The following is a 27,325-nucleotide window of genomic DNA, read 5'->3' on the forward strand; positions in this document are numbered from 1 at the left end:
CATATGCTACAAAATTCCATTTACACATTCCCACGTATAAAAGCTTCTGTGATGAAAAACTCATATCAAGCAAAAAAAAAAAAAACTCTATATTAAAATATATTTCAATCAGTTTAGCTTTTTCAAAAGAATAATATTTTTAATAATTTTCACTACTGACTGTGGTAGACAAAAAGTAAGTAATGCTACCTAAATTATTAAAATTATCTACCGCCTATACCTAACACTTCAGTATTCAATTGTCTATTTTCTCATTAATAACAATTTTGTGTAGATGAGTCAGGAGAAAATGATGATATTAACATCATAGTTACTGCACTAACATAAACAAAAACATGGAGTAAACAAATGAAAGCAAATTGTAAATAAATGCACTTCTGTTTTATTTTATTTCTAACAAATGAAATAAATATTTATTTTACACAGATTTACTTTTAAGTATGCTATAAATTTTGGTGGAAGATTAATGTGTAAATTACAGTTAGTGGTGAAAGCAGTGTGGAATAAGTCAAGCTGCTGTTTATCTAAACGTTTTTAGAAATTCATATATTAAACATCTCCAATCTTTTCCTTTGATGCTTGGAATGGGCTATTCAGCTCAGCAATTATGTAGGCCAATCTATACTTTACATTAATTGGTAAAAAAAGTAACAGACACTAATATATATATATTTTTTTTTAATTTAGACAAATTGTTTTTTGTCCTTCAAGGTTATAATGACATTATGTCATGTTTAATTGAAGTTAATACATAGCATAACAAAATGTAATAAAATTCTTTAAAAAAAGTTATTTAATAAAACAAAGAGAGAAAGTAACAATAAAATTTAAATTCAAAAACTATTAAAACATGGAATTTTTTTAACAGTAACATGTTTAAGTTTTGGACTGACAACAGAATAAGGAAACTCTTTCATTCCATTGCAAGCAGCACCATATTCTCCAGAAACATTAGCTGCTATAACTGCACCAAAAAATTTAGGATAATATTGAGCAATACGTTTGATTGCAGTTTCAGCAGCTTCAGTAGGTGATGCACCTCGACGCATTTCTTCAACAGCCAAAAAACTGAAATCCACAGAACAGACATTATTATAAAAAATGAACATTCATGGCAACAAAAAAAAAGTAAAATGTAAGTTACTGGAATAATGGCCGAACAACTTATAGAACATTAACAAAAATTAAATATTGTATCTGATGGTAAAATATGTTTTCATATTTTTTTTTTATAAATAATGTTCAGAAAAGTATGGAAATTCTAAAAATCATTAACAGTATTCATGAACTCACATACAGAATAAGAGGAACACTAATTGCATTCAGTTTTGTGGAACATATTGGCAAAGAAAGTATTTCATGCATTTTAATTTAATTATTGACACGCTCAAATGTAATTTTATATTATAAAACAAACAACAAAATGATAATGAAGGTATTTCTGAAACTATGTTCTCTTAAAATAATAAATCACAAAAATCTTCCTTGTATTTATTGTTTAAATTGAAATCATTGATTTGATTAATTATGCAGGCAATTTCAAAGAATGTAATCTGAATTTGGCAATGTAGATTTGAACTGTCTTTTCAAAACATAAGCTTCAAATTACAAAAATATTGAGATCATACTAAATTCTAATAATTACAAAAGAGGGTGATGAAAGTGATTTCTAAAATGAAATTACAAGTTTGTTTCAACTGCTAATGAATAATGTAAAAATTTACCCACAGATAATTTTACACCATCATTCTAGGCTGTACTTTTTGAAACCCATATTATACATAATGTCATCTTAGTATAAACATAATAAATAGTATATTGTCAGGATAATGACTGAAAGCATAAAAACAAATAATCTGACAGTTGAAGTTTTAATTTAAAATTACAATCAGCTAGTAAAAAAGTGTACAAAGTTTTAGTTGTTATAACTTTTATAAACAAAAATTAAAAAAATAACATAATTTAACAAATTAAACCTTGCTCTGTTTTATATTATTTTGTTAAGAACTTGTTTAATCAAAAGAAATATACCATTTACATTTGCAGAAAATGATTGGAAATCCAATATTTTTTTTTTTTTAATTAAATTTTTATTACATAAACATGCCATATAAATCATGATGAATCAATATGCAGTTAATATATTAATACAGATTTTTATTGTTAAACCTATCAGAATACTTTAAAGTTTGTGAAAAAATCCTAAGATATAACTTCATATATTTTGATGTCTGTAAGACGATGTCCACATTCTATTTACTAAAGTAATACACTTTCTAATTTGTGGGTGTGGCTGATAGATTTAATTTATGTCACCTCATTTATAAACCTCTCTTTATTCAATATAACATTTTTTCTCTACATTCAATATAACTATAACTTTCATAGTTTTTAATATCTGTGTGTGTGCGTGCACACACACAAGTTAGTCAAGCTAGTAAGCTACTCTTACTAGAGATAGTTTATATGTGAATTGATGATCTCCTCCCTCTCCTTTTTGAATCTTAATATTCTATTCTTCTCTGGGTGAATGTTTTGGAAATAGGATCAACTGCCATCTTGGTTATATCTGTGACACCATGGTGGCTCTTCTAAAATAACAGCCATTTCTTTCTTGAGTTCATAAGGGTGGTAAAACCTATTTTCTGTGCTTGAATATCTATACAAGAATGCTGATTATCTAGAGATTGAATGAGAAGTTAAAAAATACTAATTGAGGTTTCTACTGAATGAACCTACGTCTCCTATTCTTTACAAAATCAAACTAATATACAAAGCATGTGTATAAGAAATTTTTTTTTTCCTGGGCGCATAACGAGGTGTTGTTATCAGCACCCGGATTCAAAATTACAATAGCATATAATTATCAATTAAAATTTACCTTAAAAATTAAACAGATCTAAAACGCCTATGTGGTATGCTAAACGTGAAATGAAACCAAAATAAAGACAATAATAACAATATTAAAACGCACATAAATACCATACATGGGCAAAATACATTATAGGAATAATCAAATATGTGAATATAGATACATAGCCTTTAGAAACAACACGCATTCAATACCATCGCCATGTTGTTCCCTAAAATATTATGGATGTTAGCCCCTAATTTAAATTTCCAACACAATGCTGTGTAAAAGATACAATCCGTAACTATGTGTTGTACCTTTAGATGGCAGTCGTGGTGAACACAATGCATCGGTCCGAGTCATGAGATGTTCTAGAATGAGTTTAGTGTGCTCTAGTTGCAAGTGGCAAATAATAACTTCCTCTCGATGGTAACTCTTGAATGAAGAGCCCCACAGTGATATAGTGTTTTTAATTAGACAAAGTCTGTCGAAGTTGTCAATGGTAGCATTCCATTCATTTTGCCACTTACCACACTCCACCCTCTTCAGAAAACAGATAAGATTGTCAAAAAATAACACAATTATTGAAAGGAGGCTGCAAACAAGCCTCTTTTGTCGCACACGCTCATCAATGCTTGAAATTCCATTATGACTGAGGACCAGCAGAAGGTCACACTTGTATTATGCAGTCATTTCAGAGATAATGGACTGTATTTCAAGTACAACAGGATGTTTAGAGTTGATGTCACTAATTGCCTGTAAGGCACTCATGGAATATGAACAGGCAAGTACGTGTCATATGTTGGGCTAATAATACTTGTCTCATTAATAGCGTAAAACGCCATGAGGAAAACACTGGCAATGGTGAGAAGGCCAAACATGAACGTTCTATTGCCGACCAAAAAAGTACATCCAACTGAGTTATCGTGTTTAAAGACATTGGTTTAAACAGATTATGTCCTTTATCTATATAAGCTAAGATAAGAACATCTGCTTCTGTTTAAATGATATTTTGTACAAAATTGTGATTCAATACTTGATAAATATTTATTATAAATCTATTTACATAAAAATATCATCCAGATTGATTGATTCAGTAATGTCCAGCAAAACTACTGAAATTAAGTTGATGAAATTTTGTATAAGTGTTCTTCTTATGGCGTAAGTGCATACTAAGAAAGTTTTTTAAATTCCGTGTTTAAAGGGTTAAAATAGAGTGAAAATGAAATTTACTACTTTTTTAATTTCTTAGTAACAAATGAAGATATCAACTTGATTTTTGGTGTGTGTGAGCATGTAAATATCTAAAAACTAATTTCTATAATTTTTGAAATACTGAGATAAAAGGGTCAAAATGAATTACAATTTTTTTTTTAAATGTGGCTACATTTTTTAATTTCTAAGTAACAAATGAAGATATAAACTTGATTTTTGATGTGTGTAATTTTGATGGTTGTCTGCAAGTGTGACCTGGTATCTGTAAAAACAAGAATTCACTAGACTGGGGCTTGCAAATACAATTCAATAAATAGCTAAAAACCATTCTTTGGTTTTTTTTTTAATTAAAATTTTTTAAGGGATGTGTTGGTGTACAGCATGGCGGCTCAACTAACACAACCACTATTACTGTACATGCAATGTCACTGGTTGCACCTGCCTTTGGTTACTTGACTAAATAACATAAAATAAAAGTAATTAAACATTTTTTTAAGTAATGTAAAACGAAGTTCAGTCACTTCCTAGAGGAATTTGTTGAATCCACCGGGTTGATCGAGTGGTCGAAATCAAGAGTTCTAAGGTTCAAATCCCAGTAAAAGCAGTTACTTTTATATGGATTTGAATACTAGACAGTGAATACCAGTGTTCTTTGGTGGTGGGGTTTCAATTAACCACACATCTCGGGAATGATCAACCTGAGACTGTTCATGATTACACTTCATTTACATTCATACATATCATTCTCATTCATGCTCTGAAGTAATACCTTATGGTGGTTCTGAAGGCTAAACAGAAAAAGAAAGAAGTTGCATTTGTTGCGTAACGCTAACAACCAAGCAAAATGCATTTTTACCTGTTTGAAGTACGTAACCAGTTATATCTAATATTTTTAAGACAGAGATTGATTGTTTTGAGATAATCCACATTCTTAGATGACTAAAATATTCAAGTCCTATACTGACCAAAGTGTCTCTGAAGAAATTACAATACACTGATATTTTTCTAAAAATTGAATATGCTTAAATTTTTATATATCATTATTAATCTCAGAAGCACGAGTTTAATGAACACGGAGGGGGCCAAGAGGCAGAGCTCATTTTTAGGCGAACCAATGCGGTCCTCATCATGAACATGGTGAGGCCATTTTTAAACTGTATGTACCAATGCCTCACTCCACCTTCACTCATTATTCCATCTCATACACCTCACAAAGTTGCTGATGAATTTCAATTGGTTTGAGGTTTTTTGTCAGTAAAAACCTAATTACTGAACACACCTCACAACTCACAGGAGTTTCTATTGTATACCATATATAATAGATAATATTATAGATTTTAGGTGTAGGGAGTTGCTAGGTACAATTTATATGACTGCTAGACCTATTGATATTAGCACAAACAAACAAAGTAGAAAAATCACAGTCCACACGCTACGACAGCTTGATGTGTACTGAGTGTAGAAATATTTTGATACCAACATGGCAGCTCTATCCCCACCCATCTCCACGCTAGGCACAAATGTAAGTTAACTTTTTGGACCGCCCTTGCCAATTTTACTTCCAACTTTTTTTTGGGCAAAAATTCTTTTCGGTTATAAATAAAAATTTACAAATTGGTTCTTTATCATGGAAAATTAATAAAATTAGTTAAAATCTAAATAAACTACAAAACACAGTGAAAAACCAATTTTTGAAAATCGCACAAAATCAACAGAAATTTTCATAAAAATATTAAAGCATAATTATGCAATTTTTGTAGCGATGCATGAAGAGTTAATTTGTTTACAGCAGTTATACAACAACACATACAACTACTGAACATATATTAATTCTCAATTAAAGTAGTAAAAAATGCCGAAACTGCTGTAATAATTACAGATCCCCTTGACTTAATAAATATTTTTACAGGAAGTAAGTTAAATTTCTATTTACTGTTGTCAAAGCAGATTAAAATGTAACAAATAGATTATAAAAGAAGAAATATTAATTTAAGGACATATGTTAAATACAAATATCTATGGAACAGAAAAAGCAAAAATTAAAAAATACCTAGGTAGAAAGCGCATCATAACATCACCATCACCAGTTGCTGCAGCACCTCCTACAGTTGCATCAGCGTAACCTCCAGCACCAGGGATTGGTGCATCGCCCACACGGCTACAGAGAAAAATTAAAAAATACATCATTATATTTTATAACTTACTGCTGTTTTATATATTACTGTACTAAAGGTATTAAAAAAAAATGTTAAACTAGTATTAAAAAATTTTTTTTGTATTGGAAAAATCATTAACAAAATACACTCTTAAAAACTACAAAAAAGACAGCTATTAAATTTTAATTAACACTAAGTAAAAGGAAATCTACCTTTCTTCATTAAACAGTAAATTTCAGACAAAGATGAGCAAATGATATTCAACAATAAGAAAATTCTGGGCCTGGATAAGATTGTAAACCACATCCTCCAGTTATTACCTTTGTATGTGTTCTTCTTCTATGAGGTAGAATTGAAGAAGTTGATTTTGATACTGTATATTATTTAATTCTGATACAGTATTTAGTACCATCAATCAAAACTTTAATTTTTAGTCTCCTAAAAGTTAATCAATGTATAATCTGTAAGTTGCAATGTAGAAAGTAACACAGATGTTTTTCAATTAAAATTCACAAACATATATAGATAAAAAATTTACCCAGGAATCTTGTGGTTAGCACCATTAGATGACGTTCCAACAGCTATATTTTTATTATTATCAACAGCTATCATTGTTATAGTATCATGATTGTTTTCATTGATTAATCCATCCTCTGGTATTTCATTACACGAGTTATAATCTAAATCACTGGGTTTATATGGACCACAAGATGTTTTTGGATCTGGTGTAACATTCTGAAAAGTGACAAAAAATAAAAAATGAATGGGTAACAAAAAAAAGTAGTTGTAATTTAACATTAACATGTATATATAATTAAATCCTAAACAGTATGACAAGTCAAATAACTTAAACTTAGAATTGACAGAATTGTGAAATGGAAATGTTACAAGAAAATAAAAGAAAGATGTACTAGATGGTAAAAAGTAAGTTACCCTAATTATTATTATTATTAATAAACTAATAAGAAATAAATTAAGAAAAGTAGTTCTTTATTATTACATATTTAAAACTTCAGAGAAACAAGTGTGGTTCTTCTACTGTTATGTATTCTAGGAGCATTTAATTCCTGAATTACATGTAATTCAGTAACATGTAACATGTTTTTCAAAGTTTTGTCCTGATTTATACAGATGACACAACCTTATGGAAGAATGAATGTTTCCTTCTTTTGTTGCTGGTTTAATTGAGGAAAAATGAGTTACACAATGCAGCAGAGAATATTCACTGTTTCACAATACATTAGATGTGCTAGTAATGCCCAGACCCAGAATGTCTTCACAAAAAATTAAAAGTAAAAGATGCACAAAACAAGTCCTCCATCAAGCGGCTGTATGATAAGTTCCAGTAGACAAGGAATGTGACAGATGCAGCCAAAAGTGGTTGACTGAAAATGCTAACACCAGAAAATTTGATCAATATGCAAGATACATATTCTGTTAGTTCCAAGAAGTCTGTGTGACACCTATTTAGCCAGTCTGGTCTCTCCATTGGTAGTGCTCACGTGGCATTGTGCTAGTGTTTAAGAATGCATCTATATAAAATTCATGTTATTCATGAATTGTTACCTGCATACACTGGAAACATGAACTTTGATCTAAAGACTAACCCCAACAGACACACAAAAAAAGTTAAAGTGGGCTATGAATTTAAACCTGATCAGACATCCATTAAAAATGATGAATGTTTGGGATGCTTAAAAATGACTGTGACTGCAGAAATCATTACAAAAATCCACAATCCTGTATTAAATGATCGCCAATTGAAGGTTTCCGAGCTAGCTGAAACTGCAGACTGTGTCCACTACATTTTATATGATGTTTTAGATATGAAAAATTTCTCTGCTTGATGTGTGCCATGTTTGTTAACAGTCAACTAAACACTTCTCAAGGATGTTTATACCTAACTTAAATGCAATTCTGCTGAATTTCTTCTTTTCTTCTAACAATAGATGAAACAGATTCTTAATTACATGCCAGAGACCAAACAGTGATTGGCACCGGGTTCAAAGTGTCCCAAAGAAAGTGGAACGGTTCCATTTCCAGGAAAAGTCATAGGTAAGGTTTTTTGCAATTCTGATGGTGTAGTGTTCATATACTACCAAGATAATGGTAGCACCATCACCGCAAAGTATTATGCTTCACTAGTGGACCAATTGAAGGGTGCTATTGAAGACAAATGTCCACATCCAGCCAAAAAGAAAGTTCTTTTTCACTACGATAATGTGCCTGCACACAAGTATCCATTTTTTGCTGCAAAACTTCACGGCCTATGTTTCAAAGTGCTTTCATATGCTTCAAATTTACCAGATTTGGCTCCCAATTATAATTTCCTTTTCTAAAACCTGAAGAAATGAGTTCCATTAACTTCAAATATTGAGGTCAAAACTGAGACAACTGCTTATTATGCAGAGTTGGACAAATCACATTATAGTGAAAACATTAAAAAGTCATCGGTTTAAATGTATCAAACTAAAAAGTGACTACATTGAAAGATAAAAAAATAAATTCTAAATAATCTTATGATTTCTGTCAGGCTGAGAACTTTCTGAACAGCTCTCATACATCAATCCATACTGTTCCAAGTGTAAAGTTTTTACAACAGAATGACTACTGTTGTATCAGAACATAAATTCTTCCAGTTGTCTTTTAAATCTTCTTTGAAAAAGGTTCAGAAATAATAAACAATCCATAATTAAAATTTTCAAAATTATTATGTTCACTAATGTTACAAAATCTGAATTCATTATCGTTAAATTCCAGAAATATCAGTGCCATGTTACTATCTTTTAAAGTTTTATTAAACATTTTTAGAAATAAGAAATAAATAAAAGGAACACAATAAAATACAATTTAATATGTAGGTTCCATTTTTAAGTCACTGACACACATATAACAATGCAGATATATCAATAATAGTGTTCAATCAAGACAAAGCCTAATAAAGAATATATCATGACATCAACTGATCTTTTTCAGAATTTTTCATTTTACAGAAATAAACAAGAAATGTCATTTACATTTACTTTAAATTTTATACTGATAAAAATTCAAGATTTGCTGTAAGTAAAGTTAAACCAAAAAATATCATTTTCTACAATAATCATCAAATTTCTAGTACAGTCTCTAATGACTAGTTTATGAATTCTTCTACAGACAAAAAAAAATTGTAAATATTTAATGCCTATATAGTAAAAATGTTTTAACAATTCATTTTTTTATTTGAAACCCTCTCTTTAATTGCAATACTTGCACATCCCTTCAAATCCTTACATTAAAGCTTAAAATTCCTTTACTGCGTAAGGTACAATCTAGAAATCTCTCTATGTAAATGACTCAGTTGTCAAGTGATTGTATTTATAATCACAGTTCAATAATAAACAAACCGAATTAAGGCTTACAAATGTAACATATTTTTCATTAAATAATCAATTTTATAAATTAAAAAAAATCAAGTGTCTAAAGCTAAATCGAACTGAAATCAATAACATTAAATCCCAATATCAAGGTTATGGATAGAAAACATTTTTTTAATGGTGTAACCAGATCAATTTTATGTTACGGTGCAAAAGTGAGAGAAGGTTAAAATATGATAAGGACGAATTTGAATTAAAGCTTTTATCAACACTTTTAATCTTCCAATAAATATACCAGACTACACTATTTATATAGACTAGATTACAACTGATATTTTCATTTAATATGAAGTTATATCATCTTTTATAAAAAAGTATTTAAGCTTATCATCCAAATAGTATAATTATAATTTTTAATACTAGTAACAAAAACCCATACTACTGATCAGATTGAAACTTGGTTTCAAAAAATTTGATTAAGTCGAAAATTTTGATAAATATTATTGTGAATCTGCACCACTGATTAGAATAGTTTATAAGTGGTTTCAAAATTTCTGAAGTGTTCATTTGAGCACAAGTGAAGGCGAATGTTCTGGACACCCTATTGAGGTCACTACTCCAGAAATTATCAATAAAATTCATGATATGTTGGATGATAAAAGAATGAAGATGCATGAAATTGCTAGTGCTGTGGTTATTTCGACTGAATAGCTGGGTAATACTTTGCATCAATATTTCAACATGAAGAAGCTGTTCACAAGATGTATGTCACAATTGCTGACAGTTGACCACTAACGACATCACGAGAGGTATTTCATAAGCGATTTGCAGCTGTTTAAGTCAAATCCACAGGATTTTAAGCTTCCTTTCATCAATGCAGATGAAACATGAATACACTACTACATGCCTGACACCAAGGAAAAATCCAAACAATGGGTTGTCAGCAGGGAGTCTGCATCAAAGAAGGCAAAGACCATTCCTTTATTCGGAAAGATTATGGCGACTGTCTTTTGGATTCCCAAGGGATAAACCTAGACTATTTAGAAAAAGGTTCAATGGTTACAGGCAAATACTATACATTGTTAATGGATCATTTGAAAATTGAGCTGCAAGAAAAAGATCCACAGTTAGCTCACATAAAGGTTCTTTTCCAGCACAATACTGCACCTGATCACTCCTCTGCAGTTGTGGCTGAAAAATTGATAGTTACTGTTTAAACTCAATCCGTACACCTCCTATTCTCCAGATTTGGCTTCTTTGGATGTTCCCTAAAATGAAAAAATGACTGGGAGGGAGAAGTTTTTATTCAAATGAGAAGATAAGTGCAGAAATAAATGCCTATTTTGCACAGTTGGAACACTTCTGTTATTTGGAAGTAATCAACAAAGTGAAGCAGCACTGAATGAAATGTATAAGCTTAAAGGAGATTAGAATGAGAAATAAAAGATGTTTATTTCAAAAAATTATGTGATTTTTATTTATACAGACTTTTCAAATCCCCCTCCCCTGTATATTTTACACTACATTAGTAATGATCAACACTTTCAGACAGCTTTACCCAAGAGTACAGTTGGCAAATATATCTAATTTTTTTTAATTCATGTACTTTTGTAATTTTTTTTTTTTTTTTTTTTTTTTTTGTAAAAAGATGAATTACTATTACTAACATGATTGTTTACAATCACAATACAAATACTAATCATAAGAGGAAATTGTTTATATTCCAGAATAGGAAGTTCACAAACATTTTGTCCTTTGATTACTGAATAACTCATCCACTATATTACTTTTCTGCACCAACATTTTTTCAAAGCAGAATAGTGGAAATAACCAATTATAATTTATCTGTTAGTTGAGAAATAAGTGTATGAGAACTGATTTTTTGCTTGGTGTGAGACTTAAACCTATGGATCTAAAACGTAATACAGATGTATTACATTTTAAATTAGGTAACTGTTTTTATCATGTATGCAATTAACATCTTTTATTTTCAAGAATGGCTTCTAAACATAAAATTTTATCTTCGATAAAACTATCCAAGGTTTCTTTGGATAGAAGAACAAATAGAACTGCCTGGAAGCAAAAGGAAGGGAAGGTAAATAACATTTTCATTCTAAAGAACGTTTCTTTTCATATATATTCTATAATTATTATTAATAATTATAGAATTGAAAAAATTAAACCAATGATTTCAAAGAAAATGTTGTATCCAAACATAACATTAGTGTTTGTCTACATTACTCACTGTCCAGAAATTGGGTTGACAATGTTTCTTTTTCCATTCTTCCCATATTCGATGTGATTTTTCAGTGGACAAAGACTCTTGTTTAAAATTCATAGATTTGGCAAATTCTGTAGCCAACTCACCCACCAAAATGGAATGTTGTGTATTTTCTAAAACATGTTTAGCAACACCAACAGCATTTTTTACATTCCTTAATCCTCCAACAGCACCAACATTCATGGTATTACTTACATGGTAGGTAAAACAAACATAAAATGACATGAAAAAAAAATATAGATTAGATTAATAAAGTAAGTGTAATTGTACAGATAAAATATAAAATGAATAATTTAAAAGCACAGGATCTTAGAAGTGAGACAAAAAGTTTTTTTTTTATAATATTAGGATGGAAATTAGCAAAAGAAAAAACAATTCACATTAAATAAAAAAAAAAAACAAAATGATAATATACTTTTACAGTAAAGAAGGCAAGTGTTATATCAAACTATAACATTAAATTAAGAATATACTTTTAAAACAAACCGAAGCAGTGAATATATAGCACTGTTATTTTAAAATGTTACGCTGTCTGTTACATGATTGATGAAAATGAGACACTAAGATACATAAGTAACTTAATTGAGGCAGATTTGTTAACTAGGAGTAAATGATATTTAGTGCTCAGTCTATTTCTAAGGTGAATAGAGTGAAGGACAGTTCACAAAGAAAGCTACGCTAAACTCAATTAAACCTTACTGTGCTAATGTTTAGAGAAATAGACAGTGTATATTTAAAATGTTACTTCCATGTTTAAAAAGATGGTATTATTTTCTTTAAATACGATTATACCATTTTCAGTATTGAATTTTATCTCATGTTGGGTTATTTATAACATTTTTGGTTCTTGCACAAAAGATATCTGTATATCCCACAAGAATGGTGAATTTTTAACCTCCTTTATTGTCTTAACATTATGTAATCCATAATTAGGCAAAAAATATGTTTGATATTATCTTTAAATATTACAAGAAGCAGCTGATAAGTAAACATAGTAGCACATAATCTAAGCACAAAACATCATACAGAGTGATGCATGCTGTTACATGCATCACTCTGTAAGTGATGATGTTTTGTGCAAACATCATGTTAGTCCCTCCAGAAACTTATAAAGTTTCTATGAAGCTTTGGCATTTTTCATTTATGAAAAATCTGATATGGACACCCATGACTTCCTTGTACACCTGTTAAATTACATATACACAATTTTTTTTCAACAAGCATATAAAATTCTATTTCATTAATAACTTCTGATATTTTTTCATATTTTTTTATATTTTATTTTTTTTATTGTTATTATTTATTGTAAAAATTTTGTTACAATCAAAGGTTAATAATTATTAATAAATATTTAAATTAAAAAAAAAAGGAGAAGTCAGATTTGAACCAATGTGTCTCCCCTTCTAAGATCCATATATTTCATTAATTAAAATGTTATTTGGCTTTAACTCTGGGACCAATCAAAATAAGTACCACTAATGATATACTGTTGAAAAGCTCTCAATAGGTTTTATTACTGCAGTTAAGAAAAAGTCCAAAATCCAATATTTTGGATTTTGATATTTTTTGGACACTTTCGGTCAAGTCGATTGCAAAAGAGGAGGTGCACAACTAAATGTTACAACAGTCCTAAATCCAAAATTTCAAAATTCTACGGCTAATAGGTTTTGTATTATGCGAGATACATATGTATGTTCGTACAAACATATGTATGGATGGCTAAAACGTAAGGTATGGATAAATATGGAGGGATGGTCAAAATGGATATTTCTGTTAAAATCTGAAAACCAAAATTTTTCGCGATTACAATACTTCCTTGTACGTAAAAATTTCTTGCTTGACCAAGATTCAAACCCAGGACCTCAGAATAAAAGGCCGAGATGCTACCACTCTGGCACAGAGATCAGAAAATTTAAAAAAGAATAAAAAAAAAAGATAAAATAGTTTTAATTTTTTAGTCATTTTGTAAATCTTTTCTGAATTCATTTTATTAATTTTTAAATTTCTTCTTCATTTTATATAAAAGTTTAATTTCCCAAAGAGTTAAAATCTAATTTTTTATTTACAAAACAGAATATTTTTTTGTATTTTTCAATATATTGGGTATAATACGATTCCTTGATTGTATATGTTGCTGATACAGCAACATTGTTTATATTACATCTAGATTCATTTAGGCATTACTAGATTAATTTCTTAACAAGTACGAACTCTGGTTTCAAAAGTGTAATGGAAAAAAAATTATGAGAAATTTATGGTGATTTTCATTCTTTGGGCAAAGATTTTCTTGCTCTTTCTACGGAATAATAGTTTTTTAATAATAAAAGATGTTTTAAACTCAATGTTATCTGCACAAAATGAACTTTGAAATTTTTTACACCGTTAAAAAATACCAATGCAATTACTTATATAAATTCTATTATACTCTTAAGTTTCTATCAATATCAACAAAAAACTAATTGGATACATTAAATACTTTTTTTTTAATAATTGTATGTCTACCATTTCTTATAATAAAATGTTATAATTTAGTTGCACTTATTCTGTTTTTTCAGAACAACTGCAACATAATTATATCTTTTTGAAAATTATTGAAAATACTAAAATTTAAAGATAAAAATAAATACTAACCTGAAAAAATAAATTTATTGGCTAGCTGCACTACTGGTATAAACCGCAAGTAAACAAAATTGTTTCAAAATCTTGTAATTAAAAGATTTATTCATCTATTGTTAATCAAAAAATTAAGACTTTTAATTCAGTAACTTTAGGAATGTCATGAATTATTAAATGGGAATAATTTTCTTCTCAACCATTACCTTTAAATACAATACAATACTATTTTCAAAAACTTTATGGATGATATTTCTGTAATTAAATTATTAATTTATTAACTAAAGTTTATTATTAAAATACAACAAAAGATAAAAAGATGTAATGGGATGGATATTAATGGCAGAGAACAAATATCATTTTTTAACGATATGTTAGCTAAGTATGATTAAGTTTCATTAAGGTAAAATGATGTTTATAGCATTTACAGCCCACCAGGCTGGTCTAATGGTTAAGTTGTTGTCCCAAATTAGCTGTTTAACAGCTGATTTTTGAAGTTGAATGTTCTGAGGTTCAAATCCTAGTAAAAGTTAGTTGCTTTTATATGGATTTGAATATTACACAGAGAATACCGGTGTACTTTGGTGGTTGGTATTCAATTAACCACATGTCTCAGGAATGGTCAGCCTGAGTCTGTGCACATGTGTACATGTTATTTACAATCATCCTTATCTCATTGGGCCATAGGGGAAGAGCTGCTTATTGTTCACTAGTTGAACAGATAATAATGTACACACCAGAAAAAACAAGAAGAAAAAAAGCATTTACTATTTTCACCAATTTCAGTTTCTACAAATTCCACCAGAGCGCAGAAGGAAATTCTAAAGATATTATTAATTCTAAAGAGGATCAACATGACTAGAGTGATTAGTCAAAGAACTCTGTTTCATTAAAGAGAGAGTCGATTTATGAAAATCTGTAAATCACTTAATAAAAAAAAATATTTTTAATCCTATTAAATGTTGGTTCTTTTCTGCATTATTATTATTATTAATTGCATTTTATTTAAAGAAAACCAGGAGGATTATCGTAAATTAAGCACAAATTTGTTCTTTCCCTGTTTTCCCAGTAGTACAATTTAAATTTTTCGTAACTTCATTAAAATATTATTTTAAGACACTCTTATGGTACAAAACATTTTCATGACTTCAATTAACAGAAAAAAATGTGTGAGGAAAAATGAATCTGTATTAAAGCTGCTAGCAATCTCAGCTGTCTGTCAGGAAAGAATGCAATGCTTCACAGAGATTCATAATGAAACAGCCATACAAACTACCCACAACATATAGCTGTTCCAATCTCTCAGAGTTTTAATGAAATTCGTTTTTCCTTCACAACTGTTTTTTCATCATGTGCTGTTAACAGAAGTTATGAATCTATGCTAATACTGTAATAGTGTTAAACATATTTAACAAAATTCTATTGTTAAATATTCTTAAGCATTCATTTTTTAATAAAATATTTTCATGAAACAATGAAATTACATTACTGGGAAAATAAAGAAAAAAACTTTAAGCAGTAATTATGTGGTATTTTTTATGCATAATTTACTGTAATTCCAAAACACTTTCTTGAAATAAGATGAAACTCACAAAATTGACTACAGAAAAAGATAATGAATTACTTTACAGTATAAACCCTAATTTTTTTCCATTACATAGTTCCTAAACAATTCTTTAAAGAAAAGCATTTTCATATTAAATACACTTTATGATAAATACAACATTATATTAACAAGATACAAGCTGACATACATATACTAATGTTTTATGAAAAATTTAAAACATATTTTCTTTCAGAATCATTATCAATATTCCCATGGGCATAAGAGTAGAGTAATGGATTACATAAAGAAGATAAAATAAATTTTAGAAAAACCACTGATTCTATTGAAACTTTGCAGACCTTTCAACGGAAACCCACCAGGTTGGTCTAGTGGTAAACGCATCTTCCCAAATCAGCTGATTTGGAAGTCGACAATTCCAGCATTCAAGTCCTAGTAAAGGCAGTTATTTTTACACAGATTTGAATACTAGATCGTGGATACCGGTGCTCTTTGGTAGTTGAGTTTCAATTAACTACACATTACAGGAATGATTGAACTGAGACAAGACTACACTTCATTTACACTCATACATATTATCCTCATTCATCCTGTGAAGTATTACCTGAAAGGTAATTACTGGAGACTAAACAGGAAAAAGGTTTATGCGAAGGTTCTAAAATGTCTCTGAAAATTTCAACCTTGTAGGATTTATAGAGACAAAGTAGCAGCTATCAAATAAAAACATCAATTACAAATAAATCACATTTTTTATTCATTACAAAATAGCTCCTAAAAATCATTATAATCAGATAATATATCGTTAAACAGCTGTTTAAATTGAATAAAACAATTTAATAATTAGTCACAACTTTGCTTTACTTTCTTGTGTAAACAACTGTTAAAATGGGATTTACAACTGAACAAAGAGTTAAATGTCGTACACAGGCCATTGCATTTGACAATCTAGCATAGTCCATATGATATTTTAGAGCTGAAACTGAAAGCTGCCATTTTGTTTCTAAACATTCTAGAAGGTTGAAATTTTCACACATTGTATATATATATATATATATATTTACGTAATATAACAATACATAAAATTGTTGAATGTATAACATATATAATAATAAGCAATCATTTGCATAATAAAAGAGATTCAAGATCATAAAATAATTAATTAAATAAAGTATATGAAAAAGTAATATTAAAATAACTCAATCTTTCAAATCAAATTTATTTCTATAAAAAAAAACAAGATTAACTACAACTTATTACACCTGTCAAAAAAGTAATTTTCATAAATTACTGAAGTTCATAACATTTAAGTAATTATGAAATGTGTTAACTGACAATAATAATATTATTTGTTTCAATAATTAAAATGATTTTAAACTAAATTATTAGCTAAAAATAAATAATTTATTACAAATAACTTCTATGTAGTTATAGAATAACCAACCTATACAAGTCAAACAAATTTACATGATGTGGTATCATCAGCCGTAAAGTCATAACCAAATTAAGAGGTGTGATTTCTGATTTTAACTTTTAATTTATATATCATACATTACAAAGCACATGCAAATGCTTCTACAAATTTCAATTTTAAATCAAATACTTTTAAATATATAGTTACAATTAAATGGTTTTTTTCTTAATTTCGTATTAAGATAAACTTAAAAGTTTGAAATTATTTTACTTATTTACCCATCCATAATCATTGCATCTAGTGTTGTTTCACCTTTTTCATCAGGGCTGCCACCATAACCAACAGTAAAATCACACTGCTCTTCTTCACATTTTGTACAACCAGCTTCTACAGTTTCAACTGGTGTTTTCTTCTTTTTATAAATATAATTCCAAGCTGAAATTAAAACAAAGGCTGAAATTTTTTGCCAACGGCTCCTGAATCGATTTTGATGAAGAAATAATTTTTTGCATTAAATAGTCATATATGATGAAACATGGGTTCATCACTAAACTCCAGAATCGAAATCAGCTAATATAAAATACACGTCTCTCAGCAGGAAAAGTCCTTAAAACCCACCTTTTGGGACTGGAATGATGTATTGCGAGTTGATTCTATCCAAAAATTTCATACTGTGAATGCTGAGCACTACTGCCAATTCTTGAACAAAATGAAAGCCATCTACAGGAACAAAAGAGACTCAGAAATTTGATTCTTCATCACAATAACACCAGGTCTCACACAGCCATTAGCACTCTGAATAAACTGGACAAAATTTACTGCCAAATTTTAGAACATTCCCCATACAGCCTAGATTTATTGCCCCAGCAATTTCTTGTTGTTTGATCTAGTGAAAGAGGCACTGGGAGGACATCATTTCAGAGTTAGGAAATATTTTTATTCTCTAACAATAAATGATTAAAACAAAAGTCTGGTTTACATTTGACTATCCCTCTTATACAATGCAGAGTACATGCCAAAACCCTTTTATGTAACATGAAAGTATGAAATTTTGTATAACTCTTAATTATATCTAACAACAGATAAATCTAAGTATATGAAGAAGCCATTTATTCTGATTAAACTTCAAACACAAGATTTTTTTTGTCAATATGTAAGTAAACTTAATACATCAAGCTTTTAATAATTATCGTAATTGTTAAGTCTCCTCTGCAAATTTTGTTTTATATGGTGCTTTATAGTACAGAAACAGTTCTGAGAGTGCAACAGATTCTGAGGTGTGCAGTCCATGAAACAACTGCAGACCACTAAAATATGGATATTGAGGGTAATTCTCATAATTTCATGAACAGAATGAATGATTTAATTCAAGAAAACAGGTACAAGGAATACATAACAATGTCCATAATATATATGCACAGTCCATTCGGAAAGTAACTATATAAGTACACTTAAATAAACATAATTATGTTGGAGGGACTACTGTATTCTATGCAATGCGAGTAATGTTTTCTGAAAATGCTGGTAATCCTGCATTACATCCATTTTGCTTCTGCAATTCAGTCATGCTGGTGATCTTGAGATGATCAGTCTCAAGGTTCTTTGTTGTTTATTGTCTTTAAACACTATGTCTTTCCATGTGTACTCAGAATAGTGTTAACTTTAGAAAGTAAATATTTCTTATTGAATACATCTTCTGTAAGTACATACAAACAGTGAAAGATCAAATTTCCATTAGATTTCCAGATATACCAGTTACATAGTGTAAGAGCGCTAATAGAAAAGTTTAAGGAGACAGGATCAGGAAAGGACTAGAAACAAATGATTATGCCCATAAGTAGTCAAAGAAGAAAAACTGCATGATATTTCAGCTGTTAAGCAATGTAGTCCCAACAACTTGAAAGTTAACCAACAGAAAAACATCAGTTTTGCAATTGTGCACAAGACAATTCATAAGAAGCGCAATCTCATCCTATATAAAGTGAAAACAGTTCAAAAGTTATTGGCAGTAGAATGTGGAGAGCAAATTCAGTACTGTGAATTGTTTCTAATGGACAATATTTTGGACTATGTTATCTATACCAATGAGGCATGGTTCTATTTATCAGGACAGGTGCACATATGCACATACAGAACTCACACTTATGGTCTGCCAACAACCCACATGCCATACATGAAATTCTTCTATGTGAAAACAGAATTCGGGTATGGACTGCAATATTCAGGAGAATAATCAGCCCGATATTCTTCACAGAAACAATATAACAATAACAGGTTGTTATTGTAAAATCATTCACTAGTTCATGGGAGAACTAACCAAGGATAAAATTAATAATACTTGGATTCAACAAAATGACGTGACTGCCAACAATGTTTATATGTATATATTCACGTACATATAGAATCTTCAGGGAGAAGAAGGCACTACTTCGGCAAGTAATTCTAGAATTGAAGATAAAAATAAATTGTGTTCATAACTAAACAAAGGTAGGAAAATGCTTTGTTCACAAGTTATGGCTAGTGAAATACTTTGCCCTAATTTCTGCTCTAAAGAATCATGTGGATCTTTTCCAATTAAGTGGCAGCATTTTGCATTTTGTCAGGAAAGGTGTGAATGCAACTCGATATGGGATGGAATGACATCATAGTCACTTTACTGCTACAACCACACCGTAATTAATTTATTTATAATGTTCTATTCTCCAGAAATTATTCATGCAAATTGAAGCCTTCATTAATTTTTCATTATATTTATAAAAAGTGATTTTTATCTATTAAAATGAATTTACTGCAATTATCTGGTCACATTCGCAATAAAAAACTATCTATGCAATTCTTGCAAAACAAAGGTGTTCTACACAATCAAAGCTTATGTGCTAATGGGCACAAAAATGAAATTATAAACTTGAGTAAAGAGTGTTGGATTTGTTCCAGAAAAGACTGTCATCACTCTAAACAATTGAGACATGTTATGTAGCTCATAAAATAAAGGTTAGATTTTTGGACTGTCGCGTTATTCATTGCTGGAGTAAATAGTACACTTTCGTGAAATTTTGTTGCGAAAAACTAGCAATAAATCGTAACACATGCGTCGATTGGAACAGTGATATGCATGAGGTGTGCAAAGGCAGTTTACTAAATAATCCATTGGTGATTGGTGGACCTAACATGCACATCGAAATTGATGAAACTTCAGGCGGAATTTATGCCACCCAAATAAATTATCCTTCATATTTTGTATCAATCTACATTATTATTGTTCTGTATTAAAGGTCTGAAATAATATTAGTTTCTCATTTTATTATTATTTTTATATGTAATATTTGTATAGTGTATGTTTATTATGAAATAAAGTTAAAAATACCAATTTGTAAAGAAAAAAAAAATTAAAAACAAACTAAAGTAAGCAATAACATTACAATCAATCGAATACTAAATCATTATTGTTTTGATAATAATCTGACACCAAGTCGCAGCCAGCACGCCAGTCGCTATAGTGATACCAGCAATATGAAACAATAATGTCATTCCAGCCTATATTGAGGCACGTTTACATTATTCTAACAGAAACGCAAATGCTACCACTTAACAGAAAAGTCCCAATCATGCAATGTATTGAATTTCTTGGAATACAATTAAGATTAAAATTTACTGGTTATGTATCTTTTTGATCTGGGAAATCAAATAAAGCAGGTCCCAGAACTGTACTCTTCAGTTTCCAAGTAAATTATTATGAAGCTCAAAACTTTTACACTGACAATTACTGATTAGTCATATCAGGAATGAATAAAAATAAAAAGGGAAAATATTGCCCACAAAACCATTTGGTAGAATATAGCAGCAACATGTTATCAAATCTCCACAGCATAATTAAAAATGTAACTCTAGAATATTAAAATTCTTGTCCTGTTAACTCTAGAATGACTTAAAATGACCATCATTAAATATTATCATATAATGTTTCTGTAAAATGATTAAATTCTTATAAACACTTTTTAGTATACAAACCCAGTTTTTAATAACAACACCATTTGACTTCCTTCATCATTTGACAACCTTAACATAAATTCACAACGAAAACAAATCAGTTAAACAGTTTTTATAATAAAAACCTAAGAAAATGTTTGTGTAAACTTAATTTTAAGTAATACACCATAAGGTTAAGCTAATCAAACCACCAATGCAGAAAAACTCAAGTAATTATTTTATTTACATCTGTCAAAATAAATATTTTGTAAAAAAAAGAAATAAATAAAAATATGTCAAGAATAATAAAAATAAAACTAAAACATTTTTGAAAACATAAATTCATTTTTTAAAGTAATTACTATAATCAACTTTTACTTTACAAACAAACTAATTAAATAAATTTATTTTCCCATCTATAAAATACTTTATAATACACACAATCATTAACCTTTTTGATCCTGAACATCTGTATACACAGACGTTTGAGTATCTGCATAAAATCCCAATGTCCGCTTTTATAGACACAGAGGGTATCTGCATAAAATCCCAAAGTCCAATTTTTAGGACGTTTACAAAATTACGGTTATTTTGTGTACAGCATGTCCATAAAGTCGTTCCATAATTACAAAAATTTATTACAAAAAACTATTACAGTTACAGCTGTACAGTTTGTGGCAAAAGAAAAAAAACTAACAAGTTTTTTTTATATTGGCTTGTTGCATGTAGAGGCGGAGTAGAGCGCACTGTGATCAATTTTTTTATAAAATGGCGTTACCAGAAGAAAGTTCAATGTGTTGTGGTATCACAAGTTGAAATCACTGATTACTGTGCAGCAAAATTTTACAAGGAAATACAAATGACCAGCACCTGACAGCAAGAGTATCTTTGCATGTCATGTAAAGTTTAAGGAGAGTGGAAGTGTAGTTGACCTTCTGCGAACAGGACAGCCATCCGTTAGTGAAGAGATGGTTGAGGTTCTGCAGCAAACATTTTTACTTAGCCTTTCCAAATCTACCCATCGTGCATCTCATGAACTAAAGTTTCCCCAGTCAACAGCACATAAACTTTTACACAAATTAACGTTGCACACTAGATATTGTAACATCTACAGCCAGATGATAGCCATCATCATGCTCCCTTTGTGATGAAAGATTTTGCAACGGACTGATAACAACAATGAGTAACTGCAGCATGTGTTTTTCAGACAAAGCTATTTTTCACACCTCATGGAAAGTAAACAGGTATAATATGAGAATATGTGGCTCAGAAAATCTGTACTTTACCAAGGAAAAGTTAAAGATTCCCCTAAAGTGAATGTGTGTTGCAATTTGATGCAAACAGAATCAGTGGTCCCTTTTTTTCAGGATGCGTTTATGATAGTTTCAGTTTTGTTCTTACAGAAAAGTTTAATTTATTTATTTTTGAGAAACATTTTAAAATTGTTATATTGACACATCTGCATCATATAAAAGGCCAGTAGGAAAGCTGATTTCAGTGGCAAAGCTAAGAGAGAACAATTAAAGGCAAAGAAACAGGGAACATCTTATGTGGAGCTTGTGAAAGGCAAGTATATTGTACACACAGATTAACTTATATGAAATTATCTTTATTTCAGAAGACTTCATCAGTTGTCTTAACATCAAGTTTTAAACAAAAAATGTGTAAACTTTTGTTGATATGTTATGATTAATCATTTATGTTTTTTAGAGTAACATTGTGTAGGTTATCAACATTCCACAATGTTTTGGTCAGCCTTGACATAAACAAATAAATTAAGGAAATTTTTTTTGTAATTTTAAATTTACACACGTAATCACACCGATATCATCGTAAGTTTAATAAATGTTTTTTGGTATTTTCTTAATATTTGGTTTTGAGTAGAAATTCCTTTTTATACGTGTTAATGAAACATTAATTGTAGGAAGAATTTTATATAAGGATTGGTGAAATGCACCGGATTAATAATATTCAACATATATTTACCAAAATAAATATACTTATATTTTGAGGAATAAGGAGTTTTAATACTTTGTCTCTTTTTTCATTGAGTAATCAATAACAGATAACATTTACCTGGATTACATGTACAAATAGTTTATAGTTTTTTTAGTTTTGTTTAGTTTATAAAAAATGAAGCCCATCTTAGTGAAAATACTATTACAAGAATGATTAAGTAAGAAACTTTTTCTAGTGAAGACTTTTCTCAACTAGATGATTTGGAAAATGAGGTACAGGATGAAAGCTCATCTTTTATTGATGACGATCTGGATTATGATCTAAATAAATAGGCCACATCTTTTCCAAAACTTTCATAACAAAACGTAACTTTTGATTTATTGTCAGATAGTGATAATGAAATTTCTGATACAAATAATCAAAGGCATATTCACTTTTCAACATACGGGTAGCAGGCCTTGTAGGCCTATGCCTACTATTAGTACTGATTCCTCAAGTGAAAAAACAAGGATGTTTTCAGCTGAAGTGGATAAAAATACCGACCCTGGGCATTTACATACATTTTCATTCAATGAATTACCTAGTGTGAAGCACTGTCCATCTAGCAACTCCCCTGTCTTAGATTATTTTACGTTTTTTTTTTACTACTTCATTACCTGGAATTTTTGTGAAGTATACAAACAAATATGTTGAACACACAGGGTCAGTTTTCAATGCAAAATTAGGGCCGAATGATAGCCGGTGAATGTGGAAACATGTCATAGTTGTTGAGATTCAGGTTTTTACTTGTGTGCTGATGAACATGGGTCTGAATAAAAGTCAACTATAGCCAGTTATTGGTGGACAACTGACAGTCAGTAGTGTGCATGGTACAGTAAAATGTTCAGCCGAAATCGTTTTCAAGACATATTACAATATTTTCAATCAGTTGATACAACCAATCTTCTGAAGCAACAGGAACCAAAACTATGACCCCTGTGCTAGGATTCAACCACACATAAATCATATGAACTTTGTATCAAAACCACTACATACTTGAAAAATTCCTTTCTACTGGTGAAAGTATAATACTAACTATATTGCGCAACCCTCTCATGCAATATTTACCTAAAAAATATCATAGATGAGGTGTGAAGTTGTGGGTGCTTTGCAATGCGATTTCACACTACTCTCTCAAGCTTTTTGTTTACCAAGCACTCTGATGTACAGGAAATGAAAGAAAAAGGACTTGGCTTCAATATAGTCATGAAAATGTTAGAAATAGCAGGTTATCTAAATAAACGGTACCACATATTTGTGGATATTTTTTTCACTTCAATTAAGACTAGCCAAGGCTTTGTACACCAAATTTATATTTTTGACAGATACAATTAGACAAAACAGAAACAGCATCCCTCCAGATTTGAAAGTAAATTACTCAGTTGGTCAGAGAAAATACAAAAGAAAAAATAATATATTGATGTTAAGGTACAGGCAAAGGAAAACATAAAAGAACCCATATTATTGCTATCAACTGGTGCTAGGGCTGAGAAAGAACAAAAAAAAAAAAAAAAAGAGGAAATAAATTATAATTGCTAGTAAATCTAAAATAATATGTGATTATAATGCCTACATGGGAGGGGGTGAACTGTAATGTTCAAATGTAACACCAACACTTGAATGACCATAAATATTAAATTCTGGAAGAAGATAATTTTTAATTTTCTCATGAAAATGTTATTAAATATAAATATTTTGTACAAATAAAATACAAATCCTATGCCTAGACTTAAATTTACAGTTACATTAGTTAATGTATTAGCCTCTGAATGGTTTGATGTAAAGAAAAGTGAAAACAATGGCGACTCTGATAATGATGTCGAAGAGTAAGGTGGTGGTGATGTCAACACACTTTTGAAGTATTTTGAAAAACTGCCCAATAAAAGGGAAAAGAATTGCTGTATTTGCATTGCAGCCAGCAACAGAATGGGTGGAAAAAGTAAACTCCACCTTTATATGTGCTAAGTGCAAAAAAGGTCTACATACAAACTGTTATTCACAACACAAATGCTATAAATACTCTTCCTCAAACATTTATACACTGTACAGTTATTTTAGATAATATTTAGGTTAGGTGTTTTTTCATTAAAATAAAACTGTTCTTATTATTGAAAAATTATGTTTTGTATAAATATTTTGTCAATGGTGCTAAATACTGTGTTGGATTATAAATTTCATTCATAACTAACTTGATGAAGGCCTCCAGCAAAATCAAGTGTTAATTTACAAAAAAAAGTCTCACTTTGTTATTTATTGAAATAATTCAATGAAATTTGGTGTATGTGTTTAAAGTGTATTTTTATAATATGTATATATAACAGCACCAGGATTTTGGGATTACCTTCCTCTGCACTTAAAGAAAAATATTCCAAATTATGTTTTTTTGGCAAGTCAGTTTTTCTGTACAATATATATATTTTTTCATTATTATGTATTTATATCATACTTAATGTTTTTGAATAGTTAATAACAAACAAAACAAAAATCATACCAATTGGTTAATAAATAAATGAGTTATGAATTTTTTAGAAAAACACTGCAAAGGTGCTAAATTAGGCCTGCGATTTTATGCAGATAGCACAATAATGAACCCTGGGGTTTTATGAAAGATATCTGCAAAAACTTTCTGAGAGCCAAACAGTTAAATAAAAAACTTCATCTTTCTCATACCTTTTTCAGTTGCATTTGTGAATCCCCAAGTGTTAATAATTAAAGGTAAATTATAATCTTTCATGATGTAATGAGAAGACAATCCAAATCCAGCTCCTATTAAACATAACGATAAAAGTAACATAGATTTCGAAAAATACAACAGCAATAACGAGTAAACAACCGGCATCTAGCCTATTTTGTAGTCAACGAGAGTCACGACAATATTATACTATTCTATAGAAATCTTATCACGAGACTAATGTTATGATATGCTGATGCGTACAGCTCCGAAGTTCAAACAGTGATAGAACACTAAGTAAATCATCGTACTCTACAAATTACGCAACTGTTAAGCTATATACTTAAGGCGATAAGCTGTAGTTCTGTTTTTTATAACTGCCCCTTCCAATCTAATCTGTAAGATAAAAAATAAATTTATTAATACCAGTTATAAATAAATATAAACAAAAAAGCCAACTGTTTAAACGTAGTGCCGGTAAAACATTCGATTTTAAATTTACTCATACTGGGAAAAATAATCCAAAACAAAATATTGTTAACATTAAAATTAATTAACATGAAGACATTAATAAAATAAACAAAATCTGAGACAAAATAACACTGACACCACGGCAATGCTTTTAACATTAACGCAAAAACTATAACATAACCTGAAAGTTAATTAAAATGATCCACAACTGATTACATATACCCAGAACAGCCAACAAGAATTTTTTTTTAAGTAAAAAACGTTTTGTATCATTTACTTTAACTATTCATCCTTTCAACTCCCATAATAATAATATAGCTTGAATTTAAAATAAATCAATCTGGCAAAATTGTGTTTTCAGTTTGCAGAACACATTAAAATCATATAGTGCTAGTGTAAACTGCACAGTAGCGCAAGAAATGATCCAACATTTAGTCTTGTTAAAAAATATTTATTTGATGGCAATACAAATGAAAAAAGTAAAATACAATGTGTTTAGTGTGTACTTATTTTCTTTTGTCGTAGGAGGAAGACCAGCCACCGCCATCGCAAGACGGTAGTATCGAGCTCGTACCGACTAAAAACCTCTCCATTATATACAACAGCCCGGATACCCGCCTTGCGACACTACTGACGGACTATTGTATCCTTGCGGGCATCCACAAATAATTTGGGGAGTCCTGAGCGTATCAACAACAATGACAACCCCTAAGAGACCCCAACTGTCTCCTCGCCAAAGCTATCCCCTCAAGTTCCGTTAGCGTAATAGTTGAAA

At 29.8% G+C, this 27,325-nt stretch overlaps 1 protein-coding gene across 1 annotated transcript; it reads right to left on the reverse strand.

Moving 5' to 3' along the window:
• Nucleotides 1-394: 394 nt before the first annotated feature.
• Nucleotides 395-26,705, reverse strand: LOC142328981 (N(4)-(Beta-N-acetylglucosaminyl)-L-asparaginase-like). The gene is made up of 6 exons (XM_075373207.1): nt 26,079-26,705; nt 17,723-17,879; nt 11,821-12,046; nt 6,761-6,957; nt 6,117-6,224; nt 395-1,068 (listed from the first exon to the last, which is right to left on the reverse strand). Exons 1-6 carry the CDS (start codon nt 26,245-26,247, stop codon nt 834-836), a joined length of 1,092 nt encoding a protein of 363 aa, XP_075229322.1. The 5' UTR covers nt 26,248-26,705; the 3' UTR covers nt 395-833.
• Between the last annotated feature and the right edge of the window lie 620 nt (nt 26,706-27,325).

This window comes from Lycorma delicatula, chromosome 8 (assembly GCF_047948215.1).
Source record: "Lycorma delicatula isolate Av1 chromosome 8, ASM4794821v1, whole genome shotgun sequence".
Taxonomy (NCBI): domain Eukaryota; kingdom Metazoa; phylum Arthropoda; class Insecta; order Hemiptera; family Fulgoridae; genus Lycorma; species Lycorma delicatula.

Coding starts and splice junctions, on each gene's coding strand:
- LOC142328981 (XM_075373207.1), bottom strand. CDS start 26,247: ATGCCGGTTGTTTACTCGTTATTGCTGTTGTATTTTTCGAAATCTATG. Junction 6,958..11,820: donor GTCAACCCAATTTCTGGACA/GTGAGTAATGTA, acceptor GTCACTTTTCAG/AATGTTACACCAGATCCAAA. Junction 1,069..6,116: donor ATGATGCGCTTTCTACCTAG/GTATTTTTTAAT, acceptor TGTGGATTTCAG/TTTTTTGGCTGTTGAAGAAA.